We start from the raw sequence: 15,046 nt of genomic DNA, 5'->3' as shown, positions 1-15,046 counted from the left end.
AGGGTGCACTACAACAACTCTGACTAGAGGTAATAGGAAACCCATCCTTTGGTATAAGCTTGTACTACAGTTTGGTAGCGTTTTGAGCAGCCAGGATTATCTTAAGAGGGGTCAATGTGAGCTGTATGGGAGTTAGAGATTCACAGTGACAAGTAAGCAAATAAACACACACAAGGTTTCCTGAATAAACAATTATCAATGTATTAGTCAGTTAGAAGAAGCCTTCTTCAGAAGGGAGCAACATAAAAAGCAACACACAAATATACTTCAATACTATATACTTTGTTTCTAAATCAGTAAAGACCCTTTTTGGGATGGCCCACCGACACAACCTACAGCCCCGGGTGACTTCAATAGCTAGGGTTCTGGGGAGAGTAATACCTTAATGTTTGCATTTATAATACTGTTAGAAGTTGGTAAAAGGAAAAGGTTATTAGGACAAATAAGAGACCACAAATATTCTTAAGCAGGCAAATATGTTTGGATCCCCTAAGCACAGTCATATATATTAGTATATTAGGCCAGGCCAAAGTCAATGGGCAAAAGTCTTAATCAAATGTAGGGCCACAAGCTGTTTAGACTTGTGGGTGGTCGAAAATGCAAGCAACTCTACAATGAGAGGCAAGTTCTCTCAGACTTTTACAGTAACTTTGTATTGAAGAAAAAGTGCAGCCTATAACTTCTGTTCCTGAGCAGCTCTGCAGATCTCCCTTTTTCTGGGCCTCAGTCGTGGGGACAAGAGGGAGGACTTCTGGGGTCCTGCACTGCAATGGGACGGTCACCGCTCGTAACCGGCAATCTTTCCAACAAGTGGCACTTCAGTGTTTCAGCTCCTTGCAACTACCGCAAATGGCAACACTGTGGTTCCTGGCTGTCGAGATGGACTTTCCTTGCTTCTGGGGTCCCGCACTCTGAGGTGGCTCAGGCTCGGTCAGTCCTGCTTCCTGGGAGTTCCTGGAGCTCTTGGCCAACTTTAAAAGCAACGCACACAATCTAGTGTTCCTCTCTCTCGCTATACGGTTTTCAGCAGCAACTCTGTGGAAATTCAACCAGCTCCGAGAAGCATGTCCAGGTGGCTTACTTTGGAGTTGATTGATCCCACCAACTCAAGGGGAGAAGTCCTTGCAGGGGCTTCTATGTCGATACGAAGTTTGGAGTTTCAGCACAGCAACCGGGCTTCACCGGGCAAACCAACGATCCAGGATTTGCAGCAGGCGTCCTCTTCAAATTCTTCTACAGTTCCTTCGTCCAGTTGTCGACAGTGCCTTCCAAGCCAAACGCTTTGCCTTTTATTCAGTTCTCTCCCATTCATTCCAGCCTACCTGTCAGTCACCCAGCGGGGTGGGTGTCCTTGCCGGACAGTCAGCTGACCAATCACTGCAGAGTGCATGTGGGTCTCCTAGGAGAACCACAGGGAGTTTCGGGCACCTCAATCACTTCATGCCCAGACACCCTGGAGCCAGAGGCGGGCTTCACTCGTGAATCCTGCCAAAGACAAAGCGAACAATAGGACCAAACCTGGTTTGGCGCGCATAGTAAATCTCAAGAAGGACCTTTCCACAAAGAAACGGCGAAAAAAGACTGGGGCCAATTTGACAAAAATGGCACCTTTGGGTGCTTTACTGCAGCTGCGAACGCAGCCCACAGTAAATGCACACCACGGTAGTTAAAACGAAACCACTGCAACCAGCCATTCAGTGAGTAAAGGGTAACATAAAATTGTTACACGAGAAGCTAGACAAAGGGAATACTAGGTAAACCATCCAGCACTCGATAATAAGATAGTGTGTGCTGGTTCTAGAAAGTTACAAATGTATTTAAAGTCAATTTCACTTTACTGCTCTGGGAAACAGTAGTTTATCCCAGAGAAGGTATTTAAACCTTTGGGAAATCTGAAAGACTTCCCTGTGCCACTGCACTGGAGGTGCTGTGTGACACAATGGAAACGATGATGCCTATGGAGTTTCAGACTCCACAACCAAAAGAAAATGTTAAAAATCACATACAAGTACATTAGAGAGTGGGGAAAAGGGTCTTGCTCTCTCCAGATAAAAAATATATCCTGCAAAGTTGCTGGGGGTCTCTTAGGTGGAGAGAATTGGCACATTTCTGAGAATGCGCTTTAAAAAACACCAACTCAAAATTCCCAGAGAAGATAGAAGCAAGTGACCTCCCCCCCCAGAGATTCGAAATTCCCCACACTTAAAGCCCTTCTCCTACAGGCCATGGACAGAGAAAAACACTAAAAGTACATGGCATGAATTTAAACGTTCACCATCCTTTTTTAAGCCTCCCCCCTCCTCTAGTTCTACAAAATCACACTTGCACTGTGGAATAGACCTCTTTCCCTGACAGTATAAAATTGGCAGTTCCCCTTAGTCTGGGAGAAGGAAAAGCAAGAGTGCAGGGCTACAGAGCCAGCAGAGACCGAAGAGTATCAGTGGGGCCAGGCGCTTGGAAGCACTCTAGTCCAGGGCACCATAGACCTCATATGGTGAGAGGGTCGCCCTACACTCTGTAGAGTGAAAAAGGAACAGATGTAAGGGAGAACAGTGGGCAAGCCCCACAGAGAACGATGGAACCCAACAGTCACATTCCGGGAAACCAAGGATTTAGTGACGGAGAACGAAATACAGAGAGACTTCCGTCTGGATCTAGACAACACTTGAACTATAGGAGTCTGCACTTTGCTTCAATTCACGCAAGTCAATGGATATGATTGGGTCAAAGGTACCAGCAGATTGGTTTCTCCATTAAGGAGCTGTACTGTTATTACTTCGAGATCTAAAAATTGAACTTCAATTAAATTCATCTTTTAATCTGTATGAATTACTAGATACAATTAAGTTTGGATTACAGAATGCTGAGGGTTTTAGAGATGAAATGGAACCTTTACTTGCCAACAAATCTCACTGGGAATTGGAATGACTTCATTCTATATAAAATTCTTTTACTCCAACTTCCACAAATGGGGAGTAAAATACTGCCACTTCAAAATTGTAGCTTCCCTTATCCTAGTGTGTTCATCTAACCCACACCTGGTGAGTTTATCAAATAAAGATATTGAAAGATTAAATCTTTCTGTAGACTTTAGACCATTGACTAATATTACGTTTTCCAACTCTAAAACGCTGGCATTTGTTCTTTGTAAACAAACCCTTGACCGTTTGAGTGACATCTCTGTGAAAATCATCCTAAAGCGCTCGACCTAAAGTGTCCTACCACTCGCACTGCATTTCTTGCTCTGCCTAAAGCCTTTATAAAGAGTGTGTTTTTCAGTTCTATTTTGGAGACATTCGGTTAAACTTCAGACGATCCAATAGAAAAGGTTACCTGCAACATTGGTTTGTGCATAGTCCGTAGATCAAAGCATTTGTCATTTTTCTCAGTGAGTCTCGCCATGTTATTAGTATAGCAGCTGAAATGGTTCCGATTACCTTTTCCTAGGTTATTTCTATGTTGACATTGGCTGGTTAATCCTAGTGTGTTTTGAAATCTACAGTTATAGAAGAAAGCCCTGTTGAAGAGTGATCATTGTAGTTATTTATCCTTGTAGCAAGCATTGATTTGAATGATGACTGTGTAAATTGGGGACTGTTTGTTTAAGAGAGATTAAGCACACCCACCATTCTGAGCTGCATGCACCCAATGTTCTCTCAGATGCACAGGAACACAACATTCTACCGAGCGCTCATCTCCAGCAGCTCCTGCAAACGGGACACTTCTGTGTCACCCTGGGAAGTGGCGCAGGCAGCTAATAGAGCGTGTCCGCCTGGGTTTCCAGCCACCTCATCTGCCAAGCACCCTTCCCCCTGTGCAAATGCCAGTTGGGGATTGCACTATCATGAATGTGGTGGCCGGTGCTTTTCACTTTAATGTATTGAAAAGCATGAACCGGAACAGAGCGTAAATGAATAGAAAGATTACCCACCGTAATCTGGCCTCCTGCTTCATACCAGAGTTGCATAAAATACACTGCTAGCTGTGACATTCTACTTTTACATGCATGACAATATTTACTGGTTTTATATTTTTTTGAATTGTCCATTTTCTGAATTCGTTTGAACATGCTTTAATTTTAATGTCATTTTTCCTTTCCCTCTAGCGTCATTCACTGTCATGTGCTACAATGTATTATGTGATAAATATGCCACCAGACAGCTGTATGGCTACTGTCCTTCCTGGGCACTAAACTGGGAATACAGGAAAAAGGGGATCATGGAAGAAATAGTCCACTGCGACGCTGAAATCATTAGCCTTCAGGTAATGTGGTGACGCCTAGATGAGTATAATCCAGAAGCAGGCACACTTGGTAGAGTCTGAGGGATGGCCGCTTTTGACCAACGATTCAGTACTCTGAACACTTGTATACAATTCAGGCTCTCTGCTTTATATTAATTTAACCTTAGTCCGACATTTAAGTTGGGTGGCTGTGATGAATAAGATATTATTTATGCATGTTTGGAACATTTGCCAATGTTCAGGTCAGTATTTTATCTAAATTGAAAAACGGATCTCTTTCTAATTCGCCATTCTCCAGCATGGGGTCTGGCATGGATTCACATGCTCATGAATATTCCCCGTCGTCAGGCTGGGAATCCTCGGTAAAGAAAAAATCAGTATCAGTTTCGTTTCTGATCTGTCTTTCGTAGTAGTAACCAATCACTGATCTCTGCGTCATACTGACCACAGCCAATGACTGCCCTCTACCTAAGCCCCGCCTCTGGCAGCCATCTTCAGATTTTTACCGCACGTTCATGTGTTGGGATCCTCGTGCTATTGCTCTCGAGCGTTAGTGCTATTTTTTTCGCGCTTTTTCACAAAAACTTCGATATTTTCGGTCAAAAGAGCCTCAAGCTCCACCGATCCTACATCCGATCAACGGGGACCCGTGTCGGATTCGCCTGCGCCCCTCAAGGGTGAAGATTTCGTCGAGCTACACTTCGGAGGACTCCAGAAGCTTCTCAGGCCCGGTCTCGGAGATGGCCCAGGAGAAGGGAAGCTCGACGCCCGGAAAGCTGTTCAGGGTCTGCCCTGGATGCCAGCTGCAGAACGTCTTTAAGGAGGACGAACACTCTTTCTGCCTTTACTGCCTTCATGAGGACAAGACGCACGTGGAGAAGGACTGTGCGTTTTGCGGCAACATGTCGGAACGGACCATGAAGGACCGCCATCAACGTCTCGCCAACTGGCTGGAGGGTAAGAGCCCGTCCGGCGAGAAGAAGAAGAAACCCGAGCGGTCTTCTAAGACCTTTGAGGGCGCCCCGGCGACGGGGGCCCAACATAAGGCTAAGCATCGCGAGTCCGCTGGCACCGGGAGCGCCGAACGGTCGGGCTCTACGGGCGTCAGGCAGGGCGCACCCTCCCCGGCACCATCAACCACGAGCCAACGCTCTGGGTCGGGTAAGAGGAAGGCCGAGCACCCGGCGAAGCTCCTGGAGAGGCCCCGGTCGAGCTCTAAGGCAGAGGAGGAGCGTGGCAGTGCCCCCTCCCTCAAGGATAAGGCGGTGAGCGCACCTAAGGTGGTGAAGGCCTTGATCCATCCGACCAAGCCCTCTATCGAAACGGTCGCGGCGGCCCTGGCTCAGCCTGTGGAGGCTACACCAGTGGTGGCGACCTCAGGGCCCAGAATCTCCCTGCCTCCTCGGAGGGAGTCTTCTTTTGTGCCCATCGAGAGGACCCCCGTGAAACCCCCCGTGGGGAAGAAGAAGGGGGGGCAGGGCGTCGTCGTAGATTCGGCCTCAACCTCAGAAGAGGAGCTGATCGAGGTCTTAAGCCACGGCCTAGGCGTGGAAGAAAGCCAGCCCGTCGGAATGGACCCCGACGCAGGTGACGACGACGAGATCGTCGAGGATACCGACGGGGCCCCTGCTCGCCCGTCGGATTCCCCTCTGCCAGCGCCGCAAGACAACTCGGCGGCCATTTTGTTGGCCATACAGTCCCTATGCACCGAGATAAGGACGAGGCTACCGTTACCGACGGAGGAACCTCTCCCGTCGGGGGATCCAGAACCGGGGCCTTCTGGTGTTCCCCCTACCAAGAAAAGAAGGATCCATCCACCACCTCCTTTTCAACCGTCGCGCCCCGTTCAGCCCTCCTCCCCGTCCACCCGAGGGGATGATACGGGGACTGACACGGCAGCGACGGGTACGGACGACGAGGCATACGACGAGGATATTCCGTCGTCGCCTCCCGCCAGGGCTTCTCCGCCCGACGAGATCGGATCTTTCCACTCCATGATCTCCAGGGCTTCCGAGCTTTTCCAACTCTGCCCTGAGGAGAAGAAAAAGGAAGGCTTCCTTTATCAGAGGCGCGAGGCCAAGAGGAAGACGGTCCTCGCGGTGCCTCTTCTGGACGACATTTGGGATGAGGGCCTTTCCCTCCTCAAGAACCCTTCCACGACGCCAGCTAGAAGAGACCGGTACGAGAAAAAGTACCGGGGTCCCGGACACGGCCCCCCTGTGCCTCCGGGCGCAGCCTACCCCGGATTCCGTCGTCTCCGCGGCGGCCAGGAAGAAAGCGGGGGGGGGGTGCGGCCTCCACATCGACTTCCCCGCCGGACGGCGAGGGAAAGAAATTGGATGCGATGGGACGTAGAGTCATCTCGTCGGCAGCGACGACGATTAAAGCGGCCAACGTCTTGGCTATCGTGGCTCGCTACGACAGGGAGCTCTGGTACAAGATAGCTCCCCTGCTGGATTTTCTGCCGGACGACAAGAGGGCGGAGGCCCTGGAGATCCTGCAGGAAGGTGAGGTGCCCTCCGACCACGCTATCACCGTGGCGACGGACATCGCCGACACTGGGTTCCGCCAGTTGGGCAACGGCGTTTGCCTTCGACGTCGTGGATGGCTCAAAGCTACGGACTTCCGGCAGGACGTCCAGACCAGAGTCCTGGACATGCCCTTCGACGGGAACAACCTGTTTGGGAAGACTGTGGACGATTCCCTTCAGGCCATTAAGGCGGATACTGAGACGGCCCGGGCCCTTGGAGTTCTGCAGCAACGACGGACGCCCTTTCGGAGCAGCGGAGGCAAGGGCGCCTCCAAAGGTTCCGGCGGCGGTTTCGCTTCCTACCGTCAAGCGGCCCGCTCGTCGTCGCAAGAGGCCTACAGAGGACGAGGCAAGTCTAGCGGACCCCGCCGTCGTCGCCAAGGAGGTCAAGGCGGCAAGGCCGCGTCCAAGCAGGATTGAACCGGCCGTGGGGTCGGGCCCCCACCGAAGCGCCCCGGTGGGAGGCCGGCTGGCGAGCTTCGTCAGCGTGTGGGAATCCATCTCCACCGACCGTTGGGTGCTGGACGCCCTGGCCCGGGGCCACGCGCTCGAGTTTCAGAGAAGGTGCCCGCGCGTCCCCCCCGTGGCCAGGAAAGAACTTCACGTCCATCAACTTCTTCTGGAGGTAAAAGCAATGCTCAGGAAGGGCGCCATCGAACTCGTCCCAAAGAGGCTTCGGGGCTCCGGAGTCTACTCGAGATACTTCCTCGTGAAGAAGACGGGAGGATGGCGCCCCATCCTAGACCTGCGACGTCTGAACAAGTTCATCAAGACGCAGAAGTTCCGGATGGTCACCCTCCAGCACGTCCTGGGTCAGCTGGAGGAAGGGGACTTCCTATCGTCGTTGGATTTGGAGGATGCCTACTTCCACATTCCCATCCTAAAGGGGCACCGGAAATTCCTCAGGTTCGTGGTCCAAGGGCGTCATTACCAGTTCAAAGCCCTCCCCTTCGGACTACGGTCGGCACCCAGGGTATTCACCAAGTGCCTCGCACCGGTGGCGGCGCAGCTGCGCCGCGAGGGGGATCCACGTCTACCCCTACCTGGACGACTGGCTCATCCGCGCCAAGACGAGGGAGCTCGCCGTGGTCCAACGGCAAGGACCGTCCAACTCCTCACGGACCTGGGATTCTCCGTGAACTACGCCAAATCCCACCTGGTGCCCGCGCAAGACGCACTGTTTCTGGGAGCGAGGCTCGACAGTGTCCCTTCTGGCCTCCCCGTCGGAGGAGAGGACCAGGACCATCTTGGGCAAGGTGCAACGGATGTTGGTGGCCGACGCGGCCAAAGTTAGGTCCATCAAGTCCCTCCTCGGGATGATGTCTTCCTGCATCTACCTCATTCCCATGTGCAGGCTCCGGATGCGCCCGTTGCAAGAATTCCTGGATGCGCGCTGGATCCAGACGACGGGCAGCTTCGAGGAAAGGATCAAGCTCGACGAGCGCTTCCGACGAGCGATACGGTGGTGGGGCACCCGCGCGCTTCTGACGGCGGGCATGGACTTCCAGACCCCAGCCCACCAAGAGACTGTGACCACGGATGCCTCCCTGGAAGGGTGGGGAGCGCACACCGAAAATCTGCACGCAAGGGGACTTTGGCTCCCGACGGAGAAGTCCCTGCATATCAACGTCCTGGAGCTACGTGCAGTGTTTTGGGCCCTCAGGTCCTTCCTTCCGTCCCTCAAGGGCAAGGTGGTGAGGATCTTCACCGACAACACCACCACCATGTTTTACATCAGGAAACAGGGCGGAACCAGGTCCCTAGCGCTGTCCAAGGAGGCGCAGGAACTGTGGCATTGGGCCGTCGCCCAAGGGATTTTTCTGGTACCGTTTCATCTGGCAGGGATAAAAAACACCATCGCCGACTCACTCAGCAGGGAGCTGCGCTCGTGCCACGAGTGGGAACTTCGGCAGGATCTGGTGGATCGCCTCTTCCGACGGTGGGGCACACCCCAGATCGACCTGTTCGCGACGGCGACGAACACCAAGTGCCGGAGGTTCGCCAGCAGGTTTCCCCAGGCGAGGAGCATGGGCGATGCTTTCTCGTTCCCCTGGGAGGGCCTGTTCCTCTACGCATTCCCTCCCTTGCCTCTGCTAATCCGGCTCGTCAACCAGCTCAAGAGGTCACGGTGCAGGATCATCCTCGTCGCACCTGCGTGGCCGAGGCAGATATGGTTCCCGGACCTTCTGGACTTGTCAGCGTCCCCGCCAATCAAGCTGCCGGCGGACGCGGATCTACTCTCCAGGGAAGGAGGCGCCATCCTCCACCACGACCCGAAGTCGCTGAACTTGCAGGCCTGGCTCCTGCAGCGCTAGAGTTTGGAGGATACGACATACCGGCCGACTGCAGAGAGGTTCTTGCAAAGGCCAGGGCGTCCTCGACTCTTAAATGCTACGGACACAAATGGAAGAGGTTCTCTGTCTGGTGCCACGCACAGAAGATTAACCCTCTACGGATTACGGCTCCCCAAGTACTGCCGTACCTGCTGACGCTGGCCAAAGCTGGTCTGGCACACGCGTCCATCAAGATTCATCTTGCTGCGATCTCCCGATACACCAGAACCACGGGGCGGACGTCCTTGTGGTCTCATCGTCTGGTGAAAGAGTTCATGAAGGGACTGTTCAGATCGTTCCCGCCGGTGAAGGCTCCGGCCCCGGCGTGGGAGCTCAACGTGGTGCTGACCAAGCTCATGGGACCTCCGTTCGAGCCTCTGCACTCGGCCCCGTTCAAGTTTCTATCGTGGAAAACAGCTTTTCTTGTGGCCATCACCTCCGCACGACGAGTGGGAGAGATCCAGGCCCTTTCCTGCAAGGCCCCGTACTTGACTTTCCACGACACGAGGGTGGTGCTCAGGACGCACCCCTCCTTCATGCCCAAGGTACCGTCGGACTTCCATCTCAACGAACCCTTGGTGTTACCTGTGTTCTTCCCGTCGCCTTCGTCGCCGGCTGAGAGGACTTTGCACTCGCTGGATGTAGCTAGAGCGCTGAAGTTCTACGTGGACCGCATGAAGGGTTTTCGGAAGACGTCACAACTCTTTGTGAACTTTGGACCTGTCAATCAGGGGAAGGCTCTCTCGAAGGCTTCCATCTCCAGATGGCTCTCCGGCTGTATCATGTACTGTCACCGGTTGGCAAACCGACCGCTGCCTGGCCGTCCGAGAGCCCATTCCACCAGAGCGATCGCAGCTACCACGGCGTTCCTATCTGGTGTGCCCCTGCTGGACATATGCAGGGCTGCTACGTGGAGGTCGACGCACACCTTCACGAAATTCTACTGCGTCGACCGGGATTCCAGGGAGGAGTCCAGGGTCGGCCAAGCAGTGCTACGCAACCTGTTCGCCTGAGGTGAGCCTGGTGAGGAGGTAAGATGCTTAATGTTAAGTTTGATGTGATGCTTAATGTTGAGCCTTTGCCACCTCCCGTGGTTGTGCATGTGTGTACTGCTATGTATTCTTTATTCATGAGCATGTGAATCCATGCCAGACCCCATGCTGGAGAAGGAACAAGTTACTTACCTGTAACTGTTGTTCTCCAGCATGGGTCTGGCATGGATTCACATGCGAACCCTCCCGCCTACCCCTCTGCGGCTCTTCACTTGGTCATACTGCCACTTCACGTGCTACCAAATCTGAAGATGGCTGCCAGAGGCGGGGCTTAGGTAGAGGGCAGTCATTGGCTGTGGTCAGTATGACGCAGAGATCAGTGATTGGTTACTACTACGAAAGACAGATCAGAAACGAAACTGATACTGATTTTTTCTTTACCGAGGATTCCCAGCCTGACGACGGGGAATATTCATGAGCATGTGAATCCATGCCAGACCCATGCTGGAGAACAACAGTTACAGATAAGTAACTTGTTCCTTCTGTGCCAAAAATTCACTTGAAATCCTAAATTAAAGTGAGCTGTTCAGATCCTAAGCTGAAAGACCGAGTATGTGTTGAAGCAGATATGTTTTTCCTTTGTAGTGGAAGAAGAAACCTCTTAAATATGACTGTTGAAAAATGACTATTAAAATATGCACATTAATCTTTTATTGTACCTGCTCAGCCAGGACGCGGTTTCTGTTTATGGAGTGATACATTTCAATTTGTAATATTTCACAATGTTGTGCTTCTGCAGTATTCATATGGAAGGCTTGCCTAAAATGTGGAAAGTTAAGAGAACATACTTTCCTCATTTTACAATAATACAGAGTTTAATATTGGTCCTCTGGGTCGAAAGTGCAACAGCCATGGTATAATGTACCTCCCTGTGAATCCCTCATTAATACTATATCATTGGACATGTGTAAAATGCTTACCTGCCATTGTCATGTTTTTCCGCCGCAAGTCTTTTTGGCACAACTGGAAGCTCCTTTCGTGACTTGCGGACGCCAATTTTTCAGCCAATATGGCCGCCGCGCCAGGCAGCACTGTACGCGGTCGTGTTTCTGCTTAACTCGTTCAGGTGCCCCAAGCCTGCCATTGAGCCTCTCGTCTCAATGCTCGGCACTTCCTTGCCATGCTCTGCGCTCCTCCCAGGCTTCCTTTTCATCTCCTTGCCCCTTGTTTCACCTACCTCGTATGTCTGCTCCCCCTGCTTGCCTTCCAGCTGCTCTTGGTTCCTTGCGCAGCGTCCTGGTGATCTGTTGCGCTTCCTGCTCTTCTACCTTTGCTGCCTTAAGTTGCTTGCCGGATTTCTGGATCTCTTTACCTTGCGGATCACCCAAGGACCAACTGCAGGTTTTACCCTTGCTACGGGTTGTTTCCTAGCCTTTTGGGTTGTCTTCCCCAGGGTCAGTCTGCTTGGTTTGCCTAACATGCAGGGTGGCATCCGGGGAGGTTTGCCCCTTTCTTCATGAGACTCTTAACCAAAAAGAAAAGCCCCAAGGTGAAGGCAGCCAAGAAGACCACGCAAAAGACTCCACAGGTGAACCTAGTCCCAGAATCTACAAAACCTGTCGGCCATTGAGATGGTGTTTAAGTGCTGAGGCAGTCAGGACTACAGTTGCATACTATCGGGGAATATAATCTCAGCAATGACTGCACAGTTTGTGTATTCGTATTAAGAACAAAGCATTATGTGCCAGCCTGTTAAAGGGCAGTTTTCCTTTTAGGAATTCTCCAATGGAGCTGGAGTTTGGGGGGGGGGGGGTAGTGGTGTGACAATGGGGGAAGCAGAAACACTTGTGCATTTTTTTGTTTGTCTTGTGTGAAAAACCGGAGGGTGTTCTCAAATTTACCACCCCCCCCAGCCAGATCGTTTGCTCAGGTGGCATGGGAAGGGCCATAACGCTTGGACCCCGACCTTGGGGGTGGTCAAGCGAGGGAGGATCACTTGGGCAGGGAATCTGCAGAGTGGAAAGAGGATGCCGTCAGACGAGACGCAGTATTTTCCCCATTGGGGAATGTCCTATTTCTTCTCGTCCCTCTTCCTTTATGGGATACTGCCAATCCTGTCCCAACAGCCCTTCCTTGGTGAAACCAGGTATGGGCATCCGAGACATTAGAGATAAGGTAAACCTCCCTTCTCATTACTACCAATCTAGGAATAAGAGAAAGGAAAAGGAATAAATGGGGAAAATACTGATTATCTTTCCTAAACCGCAAACGGTTCCTTTTTCTCTAAATTCTGGAAGCCAAAGATCTAAAAGCACATCATGGTATCCCCTTTTCCCCGACATCGTCCTCCCCTAAACCCCCTTTTCCTTCATTGGCTACTGTGACCCTATCCCCATGCAAAATCCTACACTACCCTTGCAAAACCCTCTACTTCCCCTGCAGGTCATTAAAAGGAATAAGAGACACTGAGTCAACTCACTCAGAGCTTAAAGGACAGACCAGTCCAGATAATTGGGTAATGGAAATTCAGGCAGGCTGTACACTGACCGTACACCTGCAGCCTGTTAATCTGCTGCGGGTGTATAAAAGGTAGGGCATTCAGCAGTGCAGAGAGCAGCAGTTGGAGACACAGCAACAGGGAGGCTGCATGGCCGAGTCCAACAGGGGATCTCTCGCTTGCAAGGAACTGGTGTTCTGGAGGTGAACAGCAAGGAGGAAGAGAACAAACCAGCTGGAGGAAACTGACAAGCCGGCACGCTACCCGTGGCAGAGCAGAGGTTCTGGAATGAAGAGGCGTGTGAGTGTCTCCAGGGAGCCAGTTTGGTTAAAAGGGAAGGCTGTGGACAGGGTAGACCTTCCCTTCCGTAAGCCGAGCGTGCTCGTTCTCCTGCCGTGGCCAAGAGTGTCTGAGGGGCAGGTGGTGAGACCCTGACCTCAACTGCAGTGTTCTTGAAGCAGACGGCCTGGAAGCGTGAGCAAAATCACTGCCAGTGAGCCTGAAGTACAGGGACACTCGCAATGTGATATGTGAGGCTAAATACTATGTAGCGAGTGTAAGCGGAATGAAAGGAAATTCATTATTGCAGTCCTCCACGATTGAGAGACAATCGGATAATGCTGACTGGGTTAGAAGAAACAGAGTTTCTGAATGAAGACACAGGAAGGGAACCCCCATTGTCAAGGCCTTCAGAGTGAAAGTACTGTATGCGGCAAGATAAAGAAATAGAACCTTGTGTGGTACAAAGTTAGAGCGGTCACGTAAGGAAGATTATGCTGTCGAAAGTCACAGATGAAAGAAGGAAATTGACATCCCGAGGAGAGCTTTGTGAAGTACGAAATGTGAGCAAAGTGGCGCAGGCAATCGAGAAACACAGTAGGAGCCGGCAGGAGTCTGTGTACATGAGAAAGGACCACTTTTTTAAAGGGCCAGAGCAAATAAAGCCCCTCCAAGCATAGTAAACTAAGTAAACTGCCAAGGAAGGGGCAGAGCTAGAAGCCCCAGGCCCTGGGTTGCGCAATCTGTAATGGGTGGACCGTGCGGTCCGACAACTGCTCCCACACCAGGGGGAGCCTGAAAGTGGAACACAGATGTGGGGGAAAGGGAACCACAGAAGTGTTGGTGTTTAACTAACTATAACAGCGACACCTGAGAGCTGAGACTTTGGGAAAGGAACCTAGAGTCTAAAAGGTACTGTGGACGTTCAGGAAAAAGATGCTGCTGCTTTCTGAGCTCAGGCAAGAGAAGCCTAAGAAACTAGCTGGTTTTCTCGGATGCACCAACAAATGTCCAAACGGGAAGATTGTGAAGCGGAGCATAACAAGTGTGAGCTGTTAGGGTACTTTGACATTTTCTTGACGTAAATCCTGAAACTTTACTTCCCGAGTCTCTGGAACTTGGGGAAGGGAGCTGTGTGAGAATCTCCTGAAAGACAGTCATATGATTTTGGAACACTTATTTAGTTTGAACATTCCAACACATTGGGCAAGTATAGGTTGTGACGCAGACAGCATTTTACTTTGGACATTTAGACGGATGGCCTTAGATACATCACTTGAGGGAAGTTCCTTCTTATAGTTAGGGCAAGTTAGGCGTTATTCCCATCCTCAAGTTTTAAATTAAGGTTTTCCAACTGGATCGCTTGTCTGAGTCTAACTGTTGATACCGCATCTGTCACACACTTGTGAATTAATAAATATAGAGTTGGTGCTTTTGGGCATTCACTTGTTTTACTTTCTTTGGTGTTTCGATTGATCTGGCATGCAGAATGTTTGTATGATACTTAAAACCTAGAACCCACAATATAGTCTTAAATCCAATGAAAGGATAATCTCTGGTTTCAGGTCAATGCAATGGATTGAGGGACTGCAAAAATGTTTAGACAATGGAAATCCGTATCTGTAATCATTTCTCCTTGGTGCTTCTTAGAGTAATGTGACTTCTCTACCCAAATCATTACCCTGTTAGTCCTTGTAAAGTCTTAGAGATCTTGGTTTACGTACTCGAACAAAAAATACACTTGCCCCTTTACAAATGTTGGTTGTTAAATTCTGTATTTCACCATACGTGAATTTCATATTTGGTGCATTGCTGATACCCAGAAGCCAGCTGTGTACAGTTGAGGGGGAATTCTCAAATGTGCTAATTCCTCTCTGCCTTAGAGAACCCCAACAACTTTACTGGATTTTGAGGACTTGAATTTTTAACCTGGTGAGAGCGAGACCTTTTTTCCACTCATGTATTTTTAATGTGATTTGAACTATATCTTTTTGGTTGTGGAGTCCATAGGCATCATCTTTACATTGTGACACACAGCGCCTTCAGTGCAGTGGCACATGGAAGTCTTTCAGATTTCCCAAAGGTTTAAATAACTTCTCTTGGATAAACTGTTTCCAAAAGCAGTAAAGTGAAATTGACTTTACTTACATGTGTAACTTTCCAGAACCAGCAC

The 15,046-nt window shown here is 50.6% G+C and overlaps 1 protein-coding gene across 1 annotated transcript in view; it reads left to right on the top strand.

Annotated features, from left to right (window-relative positions):
- Positions 1–15,046, top strand: part of CNOT6L (CCR4-NOT transcription complex subunit 6 like) — a 601,922-nt gene that overhangs the window by 322,334 nt on the left and 264,542 nt on the right. Inside the window, exon 7 of the mRNA XM_069626338.1 lies at positions 4,106–4,263. Within this exon, the coding sequence (XP_069482439.1) occupies positions 4,106–4,263 (158 nt within the window). The remainder of the gene's footprint in view (positions 1–4,105; positions 4,264–15,046) is intronic.

This window comes from Ambystoma mexicanum, chromosome 6p (assembly GCF_040938575.1).
Source record: "Ambystoma mexicanum isolate Mex_15411 chromosome 6p, UKY_AmexF1_1, whole genome shotgun sequence".
NCBI classification, from domain to species: Eukaryota; Metazoa; Chordata; class Amphibia; order Caudata; family Ambystomatidae; genus Ambystoma; species Ambystoma mexicanum.
Note: the sequence above shows the minus strand (reverse complement) of the source record. Positions and strands in the feature narration are given on the sequence as shown.